Source organism: Somniosus microcephalus, chromosome 7, assembly GCF_052327205.1.
Source record: "Somniosus microcephalus isolate GS21.2 chromosome 7, FLI_Smic_1.0, whole genome shotgun sequence".
NCBI classification, from domain to species: Eukaryota; Metazoa; Chordata; class Chondrichthyes; order Squaliformes; family Somniosidae; genus Somniosus; species Somniosus microcephalus.
The window spans coordinates 71,618,010-71,642,840 of NC_140993.1; the positions used below are offsets into that span (position 1 = coordinate 71,618,010).

The following is a 24,831-nucleotide window of genomic DNA, read 5'->3' on the forward strand; positions in this document are numbered from 1 at the left end:
CTGGAAGAAGCAGTGGGGGTGCTGTATTTGACACTGGTGTCAGGAGGGCGCCAGGTGGTACCACGTTCCCATTCTTGACTGTTATCCAATGTCCCCTGCTGTGAAGTGCCGATGTTGGCGTGAGAATCAAGAACTGTACATGATCACCGTTGAAGTTTTGTTTATTTTTCTTCTTTGAACTTTAGGCAAAATGCTTCCTCGATTTCAAGGCCGGGGGACCCTTGGGTCATATCCTAGGTGCTGCTTACAAATTCAAGAGTGAGCAGGGATGGTAAGTCAGCTCCGAGTCAGTATTCAAATTAATGACTAAGGAGTAGATTTGGGACTGAGCTCGGACGGGGGTGCTGTACGCTTTTACAATAACCTGGCTGAGTGAGCTCGGTGAGACTTTTTTTGTCTGATTATGCTCCTGTGAAGCGCCTTGTGACGTTTTACTATGTTAAAGGTGCTATATAAATGTACTTTTTTTTTAAAGCCAACTTGTACTCGTGTGAATGAAGATTACAGACTTGCATTTATTTCTTAGACCTGCTGTGATACCTTCGTCATCAAGTTAGAAACCCCATCCCAGTGTTGGCATTTCTGCTTTTCCTCTGGTGTTTTAATCAGCAAACAGTGTGACACTTAGTTAATGATCGCGTCGCAGCAATTGGCAACTGCCTGCAGTGAAAAAAGCATCTGCTTCAGAAAAATTGTTTCTACTGTATAGATGTAATGATTAAGTTGTGCAATATGGCAGGAAAAGGGGCAGGGGCTTGTGCCGGTGTTAGTTGGGGACATCAAAGACGAGACCAGCCATTTTGGATCCTTTAACAAGCAGGCACTTCCTCCTGACATGGACTTCTTGTGGAATGGATAGTTACTGCTCTTGGACGATGCTTCCAAGTGGTGCTTTAATGTTTAAGGAAAATTCCATATTGGCTAGTACTTTTTTTGGGACAAATTTTGGGGCAAAGACGTCAGCACGATGTGTGACTTTAATCTACATATAGATTGGGCTAACCAAATTAGTAACAATACTGTGGAGGAGGAATTCCTGGAGTGTTTACTGGATGGTTTCCTGGACCAATATGTTGAGGAACCAACCAGAGATCAGGCCATCTTAGACTGGGTATTACGTAACGCGAAAGGATTAATTAGCAATCTTGTTGTACGAGACCCCTTGGGTCGGAGCGATCATAATATGATCGAATTCTTCATTAAGATGGAGAATGAAGTAGTTGATTCAGAGACTAGGATCCTGAATTTTTAAATAAAGGAAACTACGATGGTCTGAGGCGCGAATTAGGTAGGATTGATTGGGGAATGTCACTCTAAGTGTTAACGGTGGCTAGGCAATGGCAAACATTCAAAGACCACATGGATGCACTACAGAATTTGTTCATCCCAGTTTGGCATAAAAATAAAACAAAAAAGGTGACTCAACCGTGGTTAACAAGGGAAATTAGGGATAGCATAAGATCCAAGGAGAGGACATATAAATTGGCCAGAAAAAGCAGTAATCCAGAGGATTGGGAGCAGTTTAGGATTCAACAAAGGAGGACAAAGGGATTAATTAAGAAGGGGAAAATAGAATGAGAGTAAGCTTGCAGGGAACATAAAAACTGACTGTAAAAGCTTTTATAGATATGTGAAGAGAAAAAGATTGGTGAAGTCAAGCGTAGGTCCCTTGCAGTCAGAATCAGGGGAATTTATAATGGGGAACCAAGAAATGGTAGACCAATTAATTAAAAAATACATATTTTGGTTCTGTCTTCACAAAGGAGGACACAAATAACCTCCCAGAAATGTCGGGGAGCATAGGGTCTGATGAAAGGGAGGAACTGAATGAAATCAGTATTTGTTGGGAAATGGTGTTAGGGAAATTGATGGGATTGCAGGCCGATAACTCCCCAGGGCCTGATAATCTGCATCCTAGGGTACTTAAGGAAGTGGCCCTAGAAATAGTAGATGCATTGCTGATCATCTTCCAACATTCGATGGAATCTGGAACAGTACCCATGGATTGGAGGGTAGCTAATGTTACCCCACTATTCAAAAAAGGTGGTAGAGAGAAAACGGGGAATTACAGACCGGTAAGCCAGGCATCGATAGTGGGGGAAAATGCTAGAGTCCATTATAAAAGATGTAATAGCAGATCACTTGGAAAACAGTGACAGGATCGGACAAAGCCAACATGGATTTACAAAAGGTACTGGAATTTTTTGAGGATGTAACTGGTAAAATAGATAAGGGAGAACCAGTGGATGTGGTGTATTTGGACTTTCGGAAGGCTTTCGATAAGGTCCCACATAAGAGATTAGCGTGTAAAGTTAAGGCTCATGGGATTGGGGGCAAGGTATTGACTTGGATAGAGAACTGGTTGGCAGATAGAAAGCAAAGAGTTGGAATAAACGGGTCTTTTTCCGAGTGGCAGGCAGTGACTGGTGGGGTACCGCAGTGATCGGTCCTTGGACCCCAGCTATTCACAATATATATTAATGATCTAGACAAGGGAACTAGATGTAATATCTCCAAATTTGCAGATGACACAAAGCTGGGTGGACGTGTGTGCTGTGAGGAGGATGCCAAAAAACTACAGGATGATTTGGGCAGGTTGGGTGATTGGGCAGAAGCATGGCAGATGCAATATAACGTGGATAAATGTGAGGTTATCCACTTTGGTGTCAAAAACAGGAAGGCAGATCCCTTAGCAAGCTGGCACTTCCTCCTGACATGGGCTTCTTGTTGTGGAATGGATAGTTACTGCTCCTGGAAGATGCTCCCAAATGGTGCTTTAATATTTAAGGAAAATTCCATATTGGCTTGTACTTTTTTACCAATAGGCATATATACAGCCCAATGAAACTTGGTTCAGTAATATAGAAATCGAATAATACAATAACAAAATACTGCGGATGCTGGAAATCTGAAATAACAACAGAAAATGCTGGAAATACTCAGCAGGCCAGGCAGCATCTGTGGAGAGAGAGAAACCGAGTTAACCTTTCAGGTCTGGGACCCTTCATCAGAACTGGAAAAAGCTGGAGATGTAACTATTTAACTGCTGAAAGAGAATAGTTCTCTTTTTTTCCCCACCATGACTGTCTTTCAGAAATTGACTTGCTGGTAGAGTACAGCTTCGTGAGCACTGGACTGGTCAGGAATGTGATAGAATACTCTTCCCTTGCCTGGATGGGTGCAGCTCCATAAACATTCAAGATGTTCCAACACTATTCAGAACAAAGCAGTCAGCTTGATCGGCACCCCGTCCACTGGCTTAAACATCCAGTCCCTTGACCGTTGGCAAAGCGTGGCTGCAGTGTCCACTATCTACTGTTTTCAAGGGGAGACTGGATAGGCACTTGAGGGAAAAAAAACTTGCAGAGCTGCGGGGATGGAATGGGACTGACTAGATTGCTCTAGAGAGCCGCCAAGGACTTGATGGGCCAAATGGCCCCCTGTGTCGTTAAGGCTATGACTCTATCCACAGGATGCAGTTCAGCAACTCGCTAAGGTTTCTTAGTCATCACCTCCCAAACCCGCGAGCTCCACCACCTGGAAGGGTAAATGCGGCAGGTGCACAGGAACACAATCACCTCCAAGTCACAAACCATCCTGACTTGGACATGTATCGTCCTTGCTTCATTCTCGCTGGGTCAAAATCCCGGCACTCCCCATGTAACAGCTTATGGGAGTACATTCACCACACGGACAGCAGCAGTTCAAGAAGGTGGCTCACCACCACCTTTCCGAGGACAATTCGGGATGGCCAACAAATGCTGGCCTTGCCAGTGACCCCCACATCCTGAGAATGAAGTTTTTAAAAAAAAAAAAAAAAAAAAAAAAAAAAATTCCTCTGGTACCTCACCCAAGTGACATATTGAGTCCCAGATGGTGAATGTCAGTCGGAATATAGGAAAACGAGTAGGCCATTTAGTCCCTCAAGCTTGTTCCACAATTCAGTGAGATCCTGGTTGATCTGTGACCTAACTCCACATATCCACCTTTGTCCCATATCCCTCTATCTTTGGTTAACAAAAATCTATGAATCTTAGATTTTAAATTAACAGTTGATCTAGCATCAATTGCCATTTGCATAAGAGAGTTCAAACTTCTACCAGCCTTCCCGTGTGGAAATGTTTCCTCACTTCACTCCTGAAAGGCATGGCTATGTTCTTGGCTGTGTTCCCTCGTCCTAGACTCTCCTACTAGCAGAAATAGTTTCTCTCCTTCTATCTGCCTTATCCATTCCCCTTAATATCTTCAACTTCAATCAAATCACCCCTTAACCATCTGAATTTCAGGGGATAGGACTGTAGTTTATGTAATCTCTCCTAATTTAACCTTTGGAGTCTTGGTATCATTCTGGTAAATCTACATTGCACTCCCCCCAAGGCCAATATATTCTTCCAACCTGCAAAATCAATCCTGAATGGATCAAAATGTAGAAATGTTTGACGATAGTAAAGACACCGTTGCAGGTACGAATCTCATCTGAGACGGTAAAAATAGGCTGAGAGATGATTTGGGGGTTGGTGCTTCACAATTGCGTTCCATTGTTTCTTCACCTGTTGTTGAAAAAGTGTACTTACAAGCAGGGATAACTACATGGTGATTAGGAGAATGAACCCTGGCTGATGGTGTGCAGTTTATCTATTTAATGGGAATTAACTAACATTTTTCTTTGAAGTGAAGTGAACTGGACAAGCAACAGGACTCTGTGGCTAAGGCTGATGTGCACAAAGATAGAACTACTTCTTTAAGAAATTACATTAACAATATTGTAAGTGTTCTAAGACTGTGCTACATTTCTTAGGAGAAGATTCGACCTGCAAAATCCATCCAGAATGGATCGTAATGTAGAAATGTTCATGACGATAGAAAAGACACTGGTGCAGGTACGTTATCTCATCTGGTAAAGTAAAATCTGCGTGCAGGGCTTTGGTAGCATGCCCTTTTCTGATTCACAAGGTTGTGGGCTCAAACTCCACACCAAGACTTGAGCACATAATCTAGGTTAATAGTGCGATACTAAGGGAATGCTGCTTTGCCAGAGCTGCAATCTTTTGAATGTAACATTAAACACTGGTGCTATGTCTGTCTGCTTTTGTGATTCAGGTTCATGTTTAGGATTCCTTGATGGCACTCTTGGGAGCAGGGAGTTCTCCTGGAGCCTTGGCCAACATTCCCCCCCAAAACCAACACCTAAAGAGCAAATTTGTCATTTCATCCGACTTGGCTTTCGATGCAGCTCAGTTGGAGGTTTAAAGTGTGTGAGATGTACAGGAAACTTTGTGCTATCCGGCACCGACGGGACCGAGCTGCTGCCGTTCCCTCAAAACTGCCGGGCACTCCAGAGTTAATGTTGACTCCGTATCTGACAACAAACACTGTTGCTTAGCAACAGCTTCTAAACAATCGGGTGCAGCTGCAAGCGTCTGTAGCTAAAGCTGTTGCTATAGCTACAGACCTTGCAGTGCTTGACTGGGGGGAAAAAAAGCAAAGAAACGAAAAGAATAAAAATCGGCTCCTGATTTTTGCCGGTGGCTCCAGCTTGCTGGATGGTTCGCCTCCGGATAACTCAAAGTTTCCTGTACCTAACTGGTGTGATAATTTTGATTAGATTTTAATAACCCATCAGTGAACATTTTTGCTGTATACTGGTGGTTGTGCTGAGTAGCTTCAACTGCATATATTTCTGTTTTTCCTCTCCTCGCTTTGCCTGCTGAAGGTGCTGGCTCCCCTGCTGATTGCAGTTTCAGCTATAATGGTTGCTCCCGGTACATCACTCAAAAAAAAAAAAAAAAAAAAAAAATTAAATAAATAAATAAATAAATAAATAATTCATGTGTGATCCTTGATGAGAATCGCTAAGTCTTGGACTCTCTGGGATGTTAATTCCAAGTCTGCATCAGCCCTCACTTGACACCCACGTGCTTTTCCAGAGGTTACTGGATAGCAATAATGCAGCAGAATTCCTTCCCTCTCCTCCCTTTGCAATCTCAATTAAATATACCAGTAATATTTTACTGTAGAAAATGTAACAATTTTCTGGTGACCAGCTGCATATTATTCTTGATAAACTTAGTGCTAATGGCAACTGGTAGACAGTCAGGACTGAAACTGAGCCCTTCACCCATATTATGGAGTGGGCAAGAAGTACCCCAGTGAATTTAGAACCATGTGCAGGAAACTTTGTGTTACCTGGAGGCCGCCGGCAAAAATCAGGTGCCGTTTTCGTTAGGTTTTTTTTTCGCGTTGCTTTTTTCCGCTGAAGCTGTTGCTAAGCTACAGAGACACTTGGACTGTTTAGAAGCAAGCAACAGGGTTTGTTGACGGATGCGGAGCTCAGAAGCTTCCGTATCTTTCAACATTAGCGCTGGAGTGTCCGGCAGTTTTGAGGGAACGGCAACAGCTCGGTCCCGTCGGTGCCGGATAGCACAAAGTTTCCTGTAGTCAGTAAGGTTCAGATAAAATGCTCGAGCTTCTCGCTCAGATCCTCAACTAGCTGTGGTAATGTAGAGGGAAAAATTGCATGTGGCAGTGCTGATGGTTGGTCATTGAGGAGTCTAAATGACAGTGAAGGAAACTGCAACACTTAATGGTCATGGGAACTTTTGAGCTTGTAGGATTTAAGAATAGACTTCTGTATCTGATTTGATGTGTATGTCGTGGAGTGTGGGTGGTTGCTGTGGGTCTTGGAATTTCCCCCCCATTAAGTTGCAATGCAGATGGTGTGTTTATACAGATGTGATGTTGGGAAACTATGGAGACACCAGAACTGGCTCCTGTATGAATGCTCTAGTACAACATTACAATAAAATGTTTCTTTTGCAGAACAACTGTTTAACAAGACCCACAATCTACCTCTCTCCTGACCTTGACCAGAAGCTTGCAAATAAATGGAAAGATATTGTTAAAAGGCATCAGGTATGCATATTTTCTATCCAGTAGATATTTGATTTCTTCAGACTTCACATGTTCCGTGTCATGATTTTTGTTGCATGTTGTGACACAACATTTGGCAGTGCCTGAAGTCGCACCTAAAAGTAATTACGCTTGTTTTTAATGGTCGGTGTCTACTTCCTTTATTACTACACTGCAATATGTATCTTGCATGCTTTCTTTTGTCTTCAGACTTTGCCTGTTGTGTGTATTTTAAGAAAAAACATAAAGGAAATTTTTTGAAGCCTTTAAATCCTTTTTGGCATGTTTCTTCCGCTGACTTTACTGTTTGTTACCTTAAATATGTTGAGGGATTCATAGTTTTTGTTTCTTGAGCTTCCGATTAAAAATAAATAGTGGAATGTTATTTTGCCACCTGTCCACTTGTAGTGTGTTTTTAAAAGAAAGTCAGGAGAGCACTTGGACCCTTGCACTCTTCCCAATTGTAGTGTTCTGCTCACATTTGACTGCTAATTGTGATCTGGTGTTCCCATATTTTTCCCCTCATTCTCCTGAAAATGAATTGGCAGAATACCTGTGCCATTCTTGTTAGGCCTGCAGGTGGTGCTGTGATGAGCTCTTAAATGGAACGTGTTCACTTTAAAAGAAGACAATGCTAGTTCACTTGAAATTTAAGACTGAGATTGTAGATTTTTGTTTAAGGGTATCGAGGGATATGAAGCAAAGGTGGGCAAATGGAGTTGAGGATCAGATCGGCTGTGATCTAATTTATGTTTAATCAGCTACTCTTAGTGTATTGTGCGACGACCAGGATGATAGAAGGTGAACTAGATGGATCTTGGTCTTTCTGCATCTTAATGTTCCGAATTGAATGGCGGAACAGGCTGGAGAGGCTGTACCTGTGTCTCGTCCTCTCTGTTGCAGTGGAGACCTATTTTTTTTTTTTTAAGTGGCTCTTGTCATCTGCTGTCGGAACATTTCTCTTCTGTCGGCCAGTTTCTTGTATTTAGATGCTTTTGTCATGATAGCACACAGATTACAAAGATGAGTTCAGATGAGGGAGGGTGTTCCTTCCTTTCTAGCTCAAGCTATGAAGTGGTTCAAAGTGGCCAAACACAAATTTGGGACTGATGTTGGGAAATTCTTTACTTTGTCATAAGCATATGTAATGGATTTCCTGATGAGATAATTAAGGCAAAAACCCTGTAATCATTTAAGTAAGTTATGATGGGGAGGGACTGTGGATTTATTGTGGATGGATGAGTTAAGATGGGTCAAATAGCATCCCTTGGCTCGGATCGTTACAGATAAGGGAAACTATTTGAGCCATCTGGCTCACAACCTCCTCCCACTTGATCATCGCATCCAACTGCCTCATGAATGGTCACTATGCAGAGAGCATGCCAGGTATAAATCAGTCTTGATCTTGTCTTTACTGGTTTGTACCTATGTTCCCTCATTCTGCAGTCATGGTTTAACTTGGAACAGTGCTCTGGATTACCTTTTTCCCTTACTCTTAGCACCTTGTGTATCTCTTCGATCCTCTCTCATTCACCACATTTCAAGGCTGAAGGGTCCCAAGCATTTCTAACCTTTCTTCAGCGATACAGGACAGTCCAAGTGTCCATGTCTGCACTTTGCCTTTATTGAGCTGTGGGGACAGCTATAATGGTATTCTTGACAAGCAGAGCCTACAAACGTCATTTCTTTTATGATTCGAAGGCATAATATACCCATTCCTTTCGGGGTGTTGCCAACTCGCTCATCTTTTAAGGAGCATATAAATAATTAGTGCCATGCAAGTTTTTTTTGTACTGCTAATATATCCCTACTTTTGCTCACCCAGGGAACAATTACAGAAGACAAATCGAAAGGCTCGCATTTAATTTATCCTATTCCCAGCTCTCTGGATGAAGGTAAGAAATCGCACCCAATTCCTTCCAGGCATAAGTTTGCAGATTTGTTCCGGTACTTCACCCAAATAGTCACCTACATAATATTTGCATGTCTGCATATTCTCTCTGAAATGAAGGATTTTCCATTGCTCCTTGGTTTGGAAGACATTAAAAAGATAAATTTGCAGAGCTCTTTTGACCTGTGTTTTTCTCCTTTTTGTGATCTTTCTTAAAACATTTTCTGTTGCAGAGGAGTGGTTGAGACCTGTTATGAAGCGAGAAAAGCAAGTCCTGGTGCATTGGGGCATGTTCCCAGACAGGTATGTGTTGGTGAGACTGTTGTAGAAATACAGGCAGGTAAAAAACATACAGGAAACTTTGTGCTATCCGGGACCAAGCTGTTGCCATCCCATCAAAACCGCCGGACAAACCAGCGCTAATGTTGAAACATAGGGAGATTTTGAGCTCCGTATCTGGCAACAAACCCTGTTGCTTAGCAACAGCTTCTAAACAGTCGACCGTACCTTGCAAGCATCTCTGTAGCTTAGCAACAGCTTCAGCGAGACCTTGCAGAGCTTGACTGTTGAGAAAAAAGCAACGAAAAGAAACGGCTCCTGATTTTTGCCGGTGGCCGAGCATTCCGGACAGTTAGCCTCCGGATAAACCAAAGTTTCCTGTAGAATCATAGAATTTTACAGCTCAAAAGAAGGCCATTCACCCCATCATAGCTGTGCTGACCAAGCCAACTATCCACTTTGCCCATTTCTCCATACCTGTTTAATTTTTTCCCCCCAAATATTTCTCTACTTCCCTTTTGAGAGCTATTATGGATTCTGCTTCCAAATGTTTCAGCCAGGTTATTTCCTATCCTATTCCTCCGTACTTGTATAAAGAAAATGTTGCCAGACTCTGGAGGGCATCACTGCAAGACATAATCCAGCTCTATCTATGTCGACAAATGTTCACTGGATAATGGTCAGATGAGTAAGATTATTTGGCCCATTTAAATTCATCCATCCAGTATGATTCGAAAGTCTCCCCTCCCTCTCCTCCTCATCCTCCTGCCGCCCCACCCCCCCAACCAATTTGAAGAGCAGGAGAGTTCTCTCCATGTCCAGACCAATATTTATTCCTGAACCAACATCAGTAAAAACAGATTATCTGATCGTGTATCTCATTGCTGCTTGTGGGACCATGCTGCCGTGTTTCCCGACATTACAGCAATAACTATGTTTCAGAAGTGCTACATTGGCTGTAAAGTGCTTTGGGAGATTGAGATTGTGAAGAGCACTATATAAAAGACGTCCTTTTTTCAAGGTTTTTTTTTGGTTCTGATTGGGCCTTTGCAAGTGGGGATCAGCACACTTGTTTCTACTGCTTACAATGCTTGAGTGATCCCTATGACTTAGTGACTAGATTTGGACACGGTGTTCAACCTGTTTGATCATGAGTTCCTCTGACTTGTGTTCTACTGTTTTGGCTATGTAACATCAACTTATATAGCATTTTTACTGTTGGAAAATGCCCCACGGTGCTTCTGTACTTCAACATTTTGGCTTTGTTGATTGATAGCTCTACTTAGGTTGAACACGTTAAGAGTTAATTTTAACATACCAAGGTTTTTATCAATTGATTTTCTTTCCCTGCTTCTTCTCCCTCCCTCCCTTTTCCCCTCCCCCCCACCCCCCTTTGCAGCTGAACCTTGATTCCTGAGGCAAATTGTAGGGCCCCAGTGCAGATTGTGAATTGAGTCTGATAGCTTTTAGTCTATGAGCTTATACCCACTTAGCCATTGGGAAAAATGTAAATTCGAAGCCATCAAATTCAATCTTTCACATTGAAAAATGTATTTAGATTTGGGTTTCTTGTTTGAAATACTTCAGTGTTCACAATTCTGTCCAGAAGAGACACAAAAGTTGGTTCCTTAACTAGCTGAACCGGGAAAGAAGGGGGGGGGGGGGGTTAGGGGGTGGTAGGGTTAGCTGTACTAATTAGAGATAGCATAATGCAGTCGAAAAAAGGGACATAACTCGCAATAAGAAAAAACAGAATCCGTATGGATTGAGAAAGGATAAGTAGGGGGTATTCTATGGACTAGCTAATAGTGGAAGTGGAGGAAGAAAGCAAATTTATGAAATGAGCAAAATGCATAGAACAATAATCATGGAAGATTTCAACTACCCCCAAAAAACTCATAAGAGGAGGTAGGGGAAGGGAAAAAGGGAATGGAGTTTTTAGTGTGTTCAGGGTAACTTTCTTAGTCTGAATGTAAGCTGCCCAACAAGAGAGGATCACTGCTAGATCTAGTACAGGAAAGTGTGATATCCAGCACCGACGGGACCGAGCTGTTGCCGATCTATCAAAACTGCCGGACATACAAAGTTAATGTTGAAGCATACGGAGGTTTTAATCTCCGTATCTGACAACAAACACTGTTGCTTAGCAACAGCTTCTAAACAGTCGGCTGCAGCTGCAAGCGTCTCTAGCTGAAGCTGTTGCTACAGCTACAGACCTTGCAGCATCTGACTGGGGGGGAAAAAAGCAACGAAAACTTTTAAAAAAAACTTATAGAAAACGGCTCCTGATTTTTGTCGTTAGATCGAGTATTCCGGACATATAACCTCCGGATCAACCAAAGTTTCCTGTAATAGGAAATGAGCCAGAGCAGATAAGCAAAGTGAGTGTAGGGGAACACCGAGGCAATAGCCATCACAACATTATTAGGTTCAGAATAATGATTTGAGAAAGACATAATTAAGACAAAGACCAAAGTAATAGATTGGCAAAAAGCTCAATTTGAGGATATGATAATGGCTTTCGGGAAGGTAAAATGTTTTTTTTTGACAGATGGAACGGCAATGGGAAATATTTAAAAAGGTGATCAATAGAGTTCTGGAGAAATTTTCTAAAAAGCAAGAACAAACCAGCCATTCATGAAACATGGTTGAATAAAGAGAGGAGGGTAAAATCGATACTGAAGTAAAAGGCATACATTTAAGTATATAGACAATAATGGAGAGCATGACAAGAGAATATGAAGAGGTTAGGGAAGAAGTCAAAGAAACAATTGGGAAAGCACAAAATTAAATCATCAAGGGATATAAAAAATAGTAATGTATTCTACAGACATATAAATAATAAAAGAAAAATCAGGATGGGGCCACTAAGGGATGCACAAGATAAACGCGTAGGCAATGGCAGCGAAATATTGAATCGTTATTTTCACCCCGTATTTACTAGAGAGACTAACCTGGTCGGCATGGCATGAGAAGAGATCAAAAAAGATATAAAGGCATTTAAGATAGAAAGGGGAGAGATAATTGAAATTTAGTAAATATTGAGAGGATAGAACCTAGTCCAGATGGATTGCATCCATGCATATTAAAATAAATTAGTGAAGAGATAGCAGAGACACTATTACGTACATTAAAAATTTCATTAGAAAAGGGAATAGAGAACTGGCCAACAGCTAACGTGATTCCTATATTTAAAAAAGGGAGATCGAACAAGTCTAGGGTACTATCGACCAATTAGCTTAATGCTGGCGGTAGAAAAGATAATGGAATCTTTACTCAAGGATGTAATAGAAAAACATCTGGAAACCAAAAATACAGTAAAGAACAGTCAACTTGGATTTCAAAAGGGGAGGTCATGCTTGACCAACCTTATTGAATTCTTTGAAGAAATAACAACCAGGGTAATGCAGCAGTTGTAATGTATGGATAGCAAGCTGACTACAGAACAGAAGGGCAGCTACTCATGCTGGCAAAAGGCAGCGATTGGTGGTGGGACCACAGTTCACTAATTATAGAAATGATTTGTACTCTGGAATCTGAAGTACAATTTTAAAATTTGAGGATTAGACTAAGTTGGGGGGCAGAGTTAATTCTGAGACTGCGACAATATAGGAAGACATTGGCCTAAAGGGGGCGCTAAAGTCGGGCGGCCGCTAAAGTTTGCGCCCGGCGCAAAGTCGCGCCCCCTTCGCCGATATTCAGTCGCATCGCCCCAAGAGGTTGTTGCTGCGCTAAAACAGGCGATGCACGACTGTCTTTAGGCGCTAAGCCGGCGGTGCTGAGCGATACCCCCGAGGCCGGGTGCGGCGAGTTTTTGATTGACGGTAGACACTCTGGCGCCGGTCAGCTCTTAAAGGGGGAGGGTGGATTTGTTTGCCACGCCCTGCACACTGCAGCCCTCAACCTAGGCCTGACCACTTCAGCTTCACCTGCACAACGCCCAGGGCTATGGAGAGAGCGCAGCGCTTCAGCGACGGTGACCTGAGGCTGCTGGTTGGCGGAGTGGAGCGCAGGCGCCATGTTCTGTTCCCAGAAGGTGGCAAGAGGCCGCTGCCCAGCGCCTACCAGAAAGCCTGGAGGGAGGTCTCCAACAGGGTGTCTTCCAACAGCGTGGTTGCCAGGACTCCTGTGCAATGCCAGAAGAAGTTCAACGACCTCACTCGGGTTGTCAGGGTGAGTACCCTTTCCAGTGTCCTCCTCATCCTTGCATGTGCACCTCACTTTATGGGCAAAGGGACCTAAAAGCCCTAATGGCCAGTCCTCATCCAGCAGCTATGGGACTGGCATGAAAATCACTTGCACATTCAGCACTTTACACACTGTACAAGCTCTTCGACCATGGGAGGCATTGCAGACAAGATCAGGGCTACACACTGTACAAGCTATTCGACCATGGGAGGCAGTGCAGACAAGATAAGGCCTACACACTGTACAAGCTATTCGACCATGGGAGGCAGTGCAGACAAGATCAGGGCTTCACACTGTACTTGGAGGCCGTCCTTTCTCTTGCAGGCCAAGGTGGCGTGCAACCGAACTGAGACCGGGGGAGGCCGTCCTGACCTCAAAGAGCCCTCTGACCTCGACCAGCGTGTGGAGCGCATTATGGCAGGCCGGCTGATTGGCCCCGTCGCCAGTGGAGATGCCGACCCTGTTCTGGGCACCAATGGTAAGGGCATCACCTTTTGGACCTCTCTCGTTCCACTTGTGCATGAGATCAGCATCCTTTGCCACTGTCCGACCAATGCGGTGAATGGCAGCACTCATGCCTCCCTCGCTGCCGCCCTGTCCTCACTCTAAAGCTACTCTTGTGCCTTCCTGCTTTCAGATGGTGAATCGCCAGGTGAGGAGGCGGGCCCTCAAGCTGCCACCGTCAGCGCTTCGGAATATGAGGAGGAGGAAGAGGAAGCCGGCCCATCAGTGCCACCCTCAGCCGCGCCAGCCCATGGCGATGTAGGGGACACGTCTTCCCTGGAGGGGAGCCGGGGGGAAGGGTCGGAGGAGAGTGAAGTTCCGCGGCCCAGCGGCCTGCAGCAATGCGGGAGGGGTGGGGAAGCTCGGCGGACTTCTCCCCAGAGGGTGAGTGCGGCCTCCAGTCCTGCGACGGTGAGCGCAGAGGAGGTGCGCCTCCTAGAGGAAATGGCCGTCCAGGCTGAGCGCAGGCACACTGAGCTCATGGCTGCAGTGGCAAGGATGCCTGACTCCATAGAGTCTCTGTCAAGGAGTGTGCAGCAATTCGGAGCAGCACAGGCCAGGAGTCTGCAACAATTCAGTGCAGCATAGGCCAGGAGTCTGGAACAATTCAGTGCAGCACAGGCCAGGAGTCTGCAGGACTTCGCGGCAGCACAGTCGGCTTCTAGCCAAGTGCTCAGTCGTGCCGTCCATTCATTGGCTGGTGTCATGCGGACACAGACCAGGGCCACACGGGCACTAACTGCTGCCACCCTCGCTGGATCAGCCAGGCATCGCCAGGGCAGTCTGTTCTTCAGCTGTTTGCTGCGCATGCTGCAGTGCTGGCCCGTGCGAGTGCCAATGTCTCAGGTGACCAGCGAGCACCTGCGATCTGCCAGGCTGCCACCATTCCTGCAGCCGACACTGCCACTCCGCCATTGCAGCTGCCACGAGCTGCTGGACAGACTGCTGCCGCCCAGCCAGAGTTGGAGCAGTCAGCAGCCGGCCACTCCAAGGCCAGAGCTGGTGCAGGCTGACCCCCAAGGGCATCTGCCGTCTCGCCATCTGCCCCTCAGCAGCCTTCCCCCAGCCTTGCTGCAGCCACTGGGCTCCCATTGAGGAGGAGCTGCAGGGCGGGCAGGGGCCAGGCAAGGATGCGCAAGGCATCGCCCTCGCAGGGCAAAAAGTAGAGGTATGCACAAATGCCTGGTGCTTGTTGTTAGGCCGAGACTGGTGCAGTTGTGTTTGTGTAAGGCCGAGACTGGTGTCTTTCTTTCTTTTTGTAAGGCCGAGACTGGTAGTTTTGTGTTTTTGGAGGGGGCTTCTCCACATGAGGATGTAATGTGGGAAGGGCCGAGGTTTGCAATAAATTATTGTTGTTAAATTGCAGTGTGCATGGTTTTTTGGTTAAGTCCTGGTTGCCCTGCTCAGCTGAGGGCTTGTGGAGCGGCTACATTTATCTGCTGACACTGGCACAAGCCATTCCCCGAGAGGGGGCCTAGAACCGACGTTCAATAAGCCGGCGACGGGCGACCCTTGCACTTTGTGCCTCCCTCCTGTGCTGGTCCTCCTCCTCCTCCTCCTGAGGTGGTCCTCCAATCTCTGGTGGCAGTGCCTGAGTCCTGCGGATAGCCAGGTTGTGCAGCATGCAGCAAACGACCACGAAATGGGAGACTTGCTCCGGCGAATGCTGTATGGCTCCACCGGAACGATCCAGACAGCGGAACCGTTGCTTCAGGACGCCGATTGTTTGTTCGATGATGTTCCTGGTCGCTTGATGGCTCTCGTTGTATCCGTCTTCAGCAGGGGTGCTGGGCGCACGGAGCGGGGTCATCAGCCAGGTACACAAAGGATAGCCTTTGTCCCCGATAAGCCATCCTCGTGGGTGAGGCTGTGCCTGGAACATGTCTGCCACAGAAGTCTGTCGCAGGATGAAGGCATCGTGGCTGCTGCCTGGAAAGCGGGCATTGACAGCTAGGATGAGCTGCCTGTGGTCACACACCAGCTGGACGTTCAGCGAATGGTAGCCCTTCCGGTTGCGGTAATCCTCGGCATTCTCCAGAGGTGCCCGCAAAGCCACATGCGTGCAGTCAATGGCGCCCTGCACCATGGGGAAGCCCGCGAATGCTGCAAAGCCCATTGCACGCTGTTGCTGCTTGGCAAGGGCCATGGAGAAGGAGATGAACTGACGTCTCCTTTTGAAAAGGGCATTGGTCAGCTGGCAGATGCAGCAATGCACGGCGAACTGGGAGATGTTGGCAATGTCCCCAGTAGTGGATTGGAAGGAGCCGGTGGCATAGAAGTTGAGAGCCACCGTCACCTTCACTTCCACCGACAGAGACGTCCTGCTCCTCAGCTGTGGCTGCAGATCACCGCCAAGCAGCTGGCAGATCTCTGTGACCACGTCCCTTCTGAATCGCAGCCTCCGAACACACTGCTCGTCAGACATGTTGAGATAGGAGAACTGCTGGCGGTATACCCTGGGTGGGTAAGGCCTCCTTTCCCGACGCCTGTTGCCCCCTCTCCGTCTAGCCAGGGCTGCCACTCTCTCACGGCGTCTGTGAGCCCTTTGGATGTAATTGAGAAAGCCAGCGTTGACACCCATTGCAGCCCCCATAATATGCTGGCACACAATGAGATGTCAATGAAGGCAAAGACGAGTGGAAAGCTGTGGCCTGAAGCCAGAAGTACCTGTCCGAGTGTTGGGCCAAAGCAGAAAGCTATCTACCTTGGTTTCTCTCCAAAGATCCGTTTCTCAAGGAGTGCTGCGAAATGGCAGCCTTTTCTAGTGCAGGAGGAGTGCCCTTTAATTTGCGCCCCCCGCGCCCCGCATCGGCTGAGCACCGTTCCACTCTAACAGTCGCTAGGGGCGCCAGGCGCACAATGGGGCGTCGCCACTGAAGTTCCGGTTGGGGGCGCACAAAGGGCGTTGCACGAGGAAATGACGTCATGATCTGCGCGCGCAAAGACTTTGCGCCGCCGCTAAATCTCTAGTGAAGTTGGGGCGAGGCGCAGATCGCCTAGCGCCCGACATCTTCTACTCCTAAGGCGCTAACAGCTGGCGCAACCAACTGAATTTCTAGGCCACAGTGTCTTAAACGGAGTGCACTTAAACAGTGAATATTAGCTGTAAAAAGTGAAATTTAGTTCAACACTTTAAAAACTGCAGTTAAAAGTTAAATTCAAAGTTCTAAGAAACTGCCTGCCAATGTCAGTTAACTGTCAGCTGTAAGTGTTTGTCTTGAATAGGTGCTAATTACTGTGAGCAGGGAGCTGAGTAACTTGGGTGTGGCAACTCAAGGAACTTCAGCTCAGAGTTGTTGAGCAGGACATTACAAGGCATCAGGGAGGGGGAAGAGTTATCTGGACACTTTGATCCAGGAGACAGTCACACCCCTTAGGTTAGGTAGTAGTACATATCTGGTTCGTGGTCAGGGACAGGAGGGTGTGACTGCAACTCAGGCAGGTAAGGGGACCCCAGGTGCTGTGCTGGAGGAGCCTCGGCCTTTGCCCTTATCCAACAGGTATGAGGTTCTTGCTGCCGGTGTGGATGAGGGCAAAGTCTGTAGGGTCGATGAGCAGCTAACCACGGCACCATGGTACAGGAGGCCATTTAAGGGAGGTGGGGCGGAGAGAGAGTGAGAAGGAATGTTGTGGTATAGTCAGAGGTACAGATACTGGTCTCGGCAGCTGCAACTTGGAGTTCAGAAGGCTGTGTTGTCTGCCCAGTGCCAGGGTGAAGGATATCTCCTCGTGGCTGGAGAAGAATTTGGAGTGGGATGATTCAGTTGTCATGATCCGCGTAGGAACCAAAGACGTAGGTAGAACTAGGAATGAAGTTTTGCTGAGAGTTTGAGGAGCTAGGGTCCAAATTAAAAAGCAGAACCTCAAAGGCAATAATCTCTGGATTGTTACCTGAGCCACACGCAGATTGGCATAGGGACAAGCAAATCAGAGAGTTAAATGTGTGGTTCAGAGAGTGGTGTGGGAGGAAGGGGTTTCAATTCATAGGGCACTGGCAACAGTACTAGGGAAAGAGGAAGCTGTTCAGCTGGGATGGTCTCCATTTAAACAGGCTGGGACCAGTGTCCTGGCGAATCGAATAACTAGGGCTGTAGATAGGGCTTTAAACTAAAAAGTGGGCGAGGGGAAGGGTCAGGTGAGGGGAAGTTTTTAAATCGAATGGCAATGGAGCAGTGTAGCGATTTGGGCAAAGATAAGCAGGAAGGGACAGAGATGAAAGCAGGGAATAATGGTAAACAGTTAAAACTAAAGGCTCTTTACCTGAATGCACGAAATGGTTTTAACATGATCGACAAATTAGTGGCACAAAAATGATTGGATATGATCTAATAGCCATTACAGAGACATGGTTGCAAGGTGACCAGGGTTGACAACAAAATATTCCAGGGTTCCTGACATACCAAAAATACAGGCAGACTGGAACAGGATAGAAACGTAGAAGCAGGCCATTTGGCCCCTCGAGCCTGCTCCGCCATTCAATGAGATCATGGCTGATCATCCAAATTCAGTACCCTGTCCCTGCCTTCTCTCCATATCCCTTGATCCCATTAGCCTTAAAAAAATATATCTTAACTCCTTGAATATATTTAATGAATTGGCCTCTGCTGCCTTCTGTGGTAGAGAATTCCACAGGTTCACCACTCTGGGTGAAGAAATTCCTCCTCATCTCTGTCCTAAATGGCTTACCCCTTATCCTTAGACTGTGACCCCTGGTTCTGGACTCCCCGGCCATCGGGAACACCCTTCCTGCATCTAGTCTGTCTAGTCCTGTTAGAATTTTATAAGTTTCAATGAGACCCCCTCTCATTCTTCTAAACTCCAGCGAGGATAAGCCAAATTGACCCAATCTCTCCTCATAAGTCATTCCTGCCATCCCAGGTATCAGCCTGGTGAATCTTCGCTGAACTCCTTCCATAACAAGAACATCCTTCCTCAGATAAGGCGACCAAAACTGCACACAATACTCAAGGTGCGGCCTCGCCAAGGCCCTGTACAACTGCAGCAAGAGATCCTTGTTCCTGTACTCAAACCCTCTCGCTACGAAGGCCAACATACCATTTGCCGCCTTAACCGCCTGCTGCACCTGCATGCTTACCTTCAGCGACTGGTGCACAAGGGCACCCAGGTCTCGTTGCACTTCCCCTTCTCCCAATCTATTGCCATTTAGATAATCTGCCTTCCTGTTTTTGCCACCAAAGTGGACAACCTCACATTTATCTGCATTATATTGCATCTGCCATGTTTCTGCCTAATCACCCAACATGTTCAAATCATCCTGGAGTTTCTTGACATCCTCCTCACAGCACACACGCCCACCTAGCTTTGTGTCGTCTGCAAATTTGGAGATGTTACATCTAGTCAGTTTTTATGTTCCCTGCAAGCTTACTCTCATATTCTATTTTCCCCTTAATTAATCCCTTTGTCCTCCTTTGTTGAATCCTAAATTGCTCCCAATCCTCAGGTTTACTGCTTTTTCTGGCCAATTTATATGTCCTCTCCTTGGACCTTATGCTATCCCTAATTTCCCTTGTTAGCCACGGTTGAGTCACCTTTTTTGTTTTATTATTATGCCAAACTGGGATGAACAAATTCTGTAGTTCATCCATGCGGTCTTTGAATGTTTGCCATTGCCTATCCACCCTCAACCCTTTGAGTGACATTCCCCAATCAATCCTACCCAACTCAAGCCTCAGACCATCATAGTTTCCTTTTATTTAAATTCAGGACCCTAGTCTCTGAGTCAACTACTTCACTCTCCATCTTAATGAAGAATTCGATCATATTATGATCGCTCCGACCCAAGGGGCCTCGCACAAAAAGATTGCTAATTAATCCTTTCTCATTACATAATACCCAGTCTAAGATGGCTGGATCTCTAGTTGGTTCCTCGACATATTGGTCCAGGAAACCATCCCGTAAACGCTCCAGGAATTCCTCCTCCACAGTATTGTTACTAATTTGGTTAGCCCAATCTATATGTAGATTAAAGTCACCCATGATGACTGCTGTGCCCTTTTTGCACGCTTCTCTAATTTCCCTTTTAATGCCATCCTTAACCTCCGCATTACTGTTTGGGGGTCTATATACCATTCCCACTAACGTTTTCTGCCCCTTGGTATTTCTCAGTTCTACCCATACAGATTCCACATCATCAGAGCTAATATCCTTCCTTACAATTATGTTAATCCCCTCTTTAACCAGCAATGCTACTTCACCTCCTTTTCCTTTTTGCCTATCTTTCCTGAATATTGAATACCCCTGGATGTTGCGTGATGCGCTATCAATTACTCATAAAAGACGGAGAGTTAGGAGAGTAACTAAAAGGCTTTCATTAGCAAAGAACAGAGCGTGCCTCTCGTGGTTGACTGGGTTCCAAGAAGGCAGGGGGCTGCAGAGCAGTCACCTTTATACCTGGGCCTGTGGGTGGAGCCAGGGGCGGAGCCAGCAGAGACATGCTGAGGCATGCATAGGTACAACAGTGTACAACAACGGTGAACAACAATAACAGTGGTTTACCACATTCACCCCTTGTTTAAAATTGAGTCCGGCGGGGTGAAGTGTACTCAAGGTTCGTGTAAGTAAGTCTATCAGGTGGCCTTGTATGCAGTCCTGATCGTCGTGATGGTGCAGCATCCAACGTTGAATCTGGCGTCTCATTGGGTGGTCAATGGCGGGTCCTGGGGCTGCGGCATGCCGTCTAGCGGGGTTCGGTTGTGGGTAGTGGTGGATGGCAATGGTAGTGTTTCGGGGCACCCGAAGGTGCAAGATCTCGTGTGGAGGCTGTGTCCTCCCGCCCGCCCGGGTACGCGACGTAAGCGTACTGGGGGTAGGCGTGGGTAGTGGTAGGTGGCGCGGGAGGTGTTTCGGGAGCACCCGAAGGTGCGAGGTCTCGTATGGAGACTGTCCTCCCGCCCGTCCGGGTACACCACGTAAGCATACTGAGGGTTGGCATGGAGGAGGCTTCACCTCTCGACCAGGGGGTCCGTCTTATGGGACCTCACGTGCTTCCGCAGTAGGACGGGTCCTGGACAAGTCAGCCATGTCGGTAACGAGATCCCCGATGTGGACTTCCTGGGGAAGGAGAACATTCTCTCGTGAGGGGTGGCATTGGTGGCTGTACAGAGCAGTGACCGAATGGAATGGAGCGCCGCAGGGAGGACCTCCTGCCAGCGAGAGGTCGGAAGGCCCTTAGATTTCAAGTTTAAAAGGACTGCCTTCCAGACCGTCGCATTCTCCCTTTCCACCTGGCCATTCCCCCGGGGGTTGTAGCTGGTGGTCCTGCTTGCAGCAATACCTCTCGCGAGCAGGTACTGATGAAGTTCGTCGCTCATAAAGGATGAGCCCCTGTCGCTATGAATATAGCTAGGGAAACCAAACAAGGCGAAGAGGTTATTCAGACATTTAATGACCGTGGTACTGGTCATGTCTGAGCAAGGGATGGCAAACGGGAAACTGGAGTACTCGTCAATTATGTTGAGGAAGTACACATTGCGGTCGGAGGAGGGGCGGGGCCCTTTAAAATCGACGCTCAGCCGTTCAAAGGGGCGCGTGGCTTTGATCAGGCTTGTTCTGTCTGGCCTATAAAAATGCGGTTTGCACTCGGCACAGATTTGGCAGTTCCTGGTCATGGTCCTGACCTCCTCGATGGAGCAGGGCAGGTTACGGGATTTGATGACGTGAAAAAACCTGGTGACCCCCGGGTGGCAGAGGTCATTGTGGAGGGTCTTCAGTCTATCAACCTGCGCGTTGGCGCATGTACCACGTGATAGGGCATCTGGGGGCTCATTGAGTTTCCCGGGCCGGTACAAGATATCGTAATTGTAGGTGGAGAGTTCGATTCTCCACCTCAAGATCTTGTCATTCTTGATTTTGCCCTTCTGATTATTAAACATAAAAGCTACTGAACACTGGTCAGTGAGCAGGGTAAATTGTTTTCCGGCCAGGTAATGCCTCCAATGTCGCACAGCTTCCACAATGGCCTGGGCCTCCTTTTCGACAGAGGAGTGTCGAATTTCGGGGCCCTGGAGGGTCCTTGAGAAGAAGGCCACGGGTCTCCCCGCCTGGTTAAGGGTTGCAGCTAGGGCAAAGTCGGATGCGTCGCTCTCCACTTGGAAAGTGATGGACTCATCCACTGCGTGCATCATGGCCTTTGCAATATCTCTCTTTATGAGAGTGAAGGCTGCACCGGCCTCTGCTGTCAGGGGGAAGGAGGTGGACTTGATGAGGGGTCTGGCTTTGTCCGCATAGTTGGGCACCCACTGAGCATTGTACGAGAAAAACCCTAGGCATCTCTTCAGTGCTTTTTGGCAGTGGGGGAGGGGGAGCTCCATAAGGGGGCGCATCCTGTCGGGGTCAGGGCTGATGACTCCGTTCTCCACTACACAGCCAAGAATGGCAAGGCGCGTGGTACGAAACATACACTTGTCCTTGTTGTATTTTAGGTTCAGCCGCTGGGCCGTACGGAGGAATTTCTCTAGATTAACATCATGGTCCTGCTGGTCGTGGCCGCAGATGGTGACGTTGTCTAGATAGGGGAAAGTGGCCTGGAGCGCGTTCTGGTCAACCATCCGGTCCATCTCCCGTTGGAAGACTGAAACCCCGTTGGTGACGCCGAAGGGAACTCTGAGGAAGTGGTAGAGACGACTGTCAGCTTCAAAAGCTGTGTACTGGCGGTCCTCAGCCCTGATGGGGAGCTGGTGGTATGCCGACTTAAGATCAATCGTCGAGAACACCCGGTATTGTGCTATCTGATTGACCATGTCAGATATGCGGGGGAGTGGGTATGCATCTAGCTAGGTGTAGCGATTGATCATCTGGCTGTAGTCAATAACTCGGCGCTGTTTTTCGCCAGTCTTCACTACCACCACTTGTGCTCGCCATGGGCTGGTGCTACTTTCAATAATCCCTTCCTTCAGGAGTCTCGCTACCTCTGATCTAATGAAGCTCCTATCCCTGGCACTGTAACGCCTGCTTTTGGTAGCGATGGGCTTACAGTCGCGGGTGAGGTTAGCGAACAAGGAGTGGGGGGGACTTTAAGGGTGGAGAGGCTGCAAATGGTGCGCGGCGGGCGATTTAAAAGCTGCTGGCTGCAGACTGAGTGGGGGGAGGGGTCCGTCGTACGCTAATGTGACACTCTTAAGGTGGCACTGAAAATCCAACCCCAGTAGAACGGCAGCGCAGAGATGTGGCATGACCAGGAGTTTAAAATTTTTGTATTCTGTGCCCCGTACTGAAAGGGTCACGACACAGTAGCCAACGACGTCCGCTGACTGGGCTTTGGAAGCCAAAGAGATCCGATGGCGCGTCGGCAGGACCGGGAGAGAGTAACTGCGCACCGTGTCGGGGTGGATAAAGCTCTCCGTGCAGGTAGTGGCGCGGCCGTTTACCGTAATGTCCATCATGGACCTGGACAGTTGGTGAGGGAGCGATTGGTCCAGCGTCACGGAGGCCAGCGTATGGTCGAGCGAGTCGATGTGGTCGTCAGATGAGGCGGTGGTTGAGTCCGGGTCCCCCGTGGTTGAAGTTGGAGACGTCCGAGATGGCGGACAAAATGGCGGCGCCCATGATCCCGATCCCCACGCGGCTGGGGGAGCCCAAGATGGCGGACAAGATGGCTGCCCCCACGGTTCGCCCGCGGCGCTGCTGGCGTTAGCGGTTTTACCTTTGCAGGCGCTGACATAGTGTCCTTCCCGCAGCCAGAGCAGGTAGCGTTTCTCGCAGGGCAGCGTGCTCTGGGGTGTTTTGCCTGGCCACAAGAATAACATTTCTGTGCCTTGGACATCGCAGCAGCAGTTGAAGGTGGCGGTCCCATGACCCAAGGTTGTGGCGTCCACGTTGCGGAGCGGTTAGGGGAGAAGGCGTCCATATTCCTGTGGGCCGCGTCGAGCGAGAGCGCGAGGGACACTGCCTTTCTCGGGTCCATTCCTCCCTTTTCCAACAGTCTCTGCTGGGAGTAGTCGGACCTTAGACCCGCAACGAAAGCATCTCGGATCAGTCCCTCCGTGTGTGCTGCGGCTGATACTTCTTTGCAATCGCAGCCTCGGCCGAGTATCCGTAGTGCCCGTAGGAAGGCCTCCACTGATTCCCCGGGCTGCTGTCTGCGGGATCTTAAGAGGTGCCTGGCATAGACCGTATTTACCGGGCGTGCGTATTGCCCTTTTAGCAGATCGATAGCCGCCGCGTAGGTCGTCGCGTCCTGGATTATTGTATAAACTTGGTGGCTCACCTTTGGGGCCAGGATTTCCAGCTTGTTTTCGTCCAGGGTCACAGTTGAGGCTTGCAGGTAGGCCTCGAAGCAACGCAGCCAATGCGCGAATTTGGTAGCCGAACCCGCTTCTTCGGGGTCTAGGTCCAGGCATGTTGGTCTGAGGGCTCACAGCAGCTCCTGCTGCTCAGCGTTTGGTGCAGCAGCCTGCTGCTTAGCGTTTGTTGTCAACATTTTGTTTTTGCTAATAAAATTGATGCGCTATCAATTACTCATAAAAGACGGAGAGTTAGGAGAGTAACTAAAAGGCTTTTATTAGCAAAAAACAGAGCATGCCTCTCGTGGTTGACTGGGTTCCAAGAAGGCAGGGGGCTGCAGAGCAGTCACCTTTATACCTGGGCCTGTGGGTGGAGCCAGGGGCGGAGCCAGCTGAGGCATGCATAGGTACAACAGTGTGCAACAACAACAACGGTGAACAACAATAACAGTGGTTTACCACATTGAGTTCCCAGCCTTGGTCACCCTGGAGCCATGTTTCCGTAATCCCAATCATATCATATGTTTACCTCTTTGCGCAGCTAATTCATCCACCTTATTATGAATGCTCCTCGCATTAAGACACAAAGCCTCCAGGCTTGTTTTTTTAACGCTCTTAGACCTATTAGAATTATTATTTACTGTGGTCGTGTTTGATTTAAACCCTTGATTTCTCTGACTGCCACCTTTGTTTTTCTCCTTCCTGTCTTTTGCTTCTATCCTTGTTTCCCTTTCCTCTGTCTCCCTGCTCAGGTTCCCAACCCCCTGCCACTTTAGTTTAAACCCTCCCCCAGAGCACTAGCAAACACTCCCCCCTAGG

The 24,831-nt window shown here is 47.5% G+C and overlaps 1 protein-coding gene across 8 annotated transcripts in view; it reads left to right on the forward strand.

The window, feature by feature from the left end:
• The window catches only part of LOC147114715 (SWI/SNF complex subunit SMARCC1-like), a 256,482-nt gene that overhangs the window by 19,484 nt on the left and 212,167 nt on the right, over positions 1-24,831 (forward strand). For all 8 annotated transcript variants that reach the window (XR_015078977.1, XM_085992582.1, XM_085992581.1 and 5 more), the window contains exons 3-7: positions 186-271; positions 4,799-4,880; positions 6,820-6,912; positions 8,735-8,804; positions 9,034-9,103. Coding sequence is in view for 7 of the 8 variants with exons in the window: in XM_085992582.1 (XP_085848708.1) it covers positions 186-271; positions 4,799-4,880; positions 6,820-6,912; positions 8,735-8,804; positions 9,034-9,103 (401 nt within the window). In the remaining variant the exon portion in view is untranslated. The remainder of the gene's footprint in view (positions 1-185; positions 272-4,798; positions 4,881-6,819; positions 6,913-8,734; positions 8,805-9,033; positions 9,104-24,831) is intronic.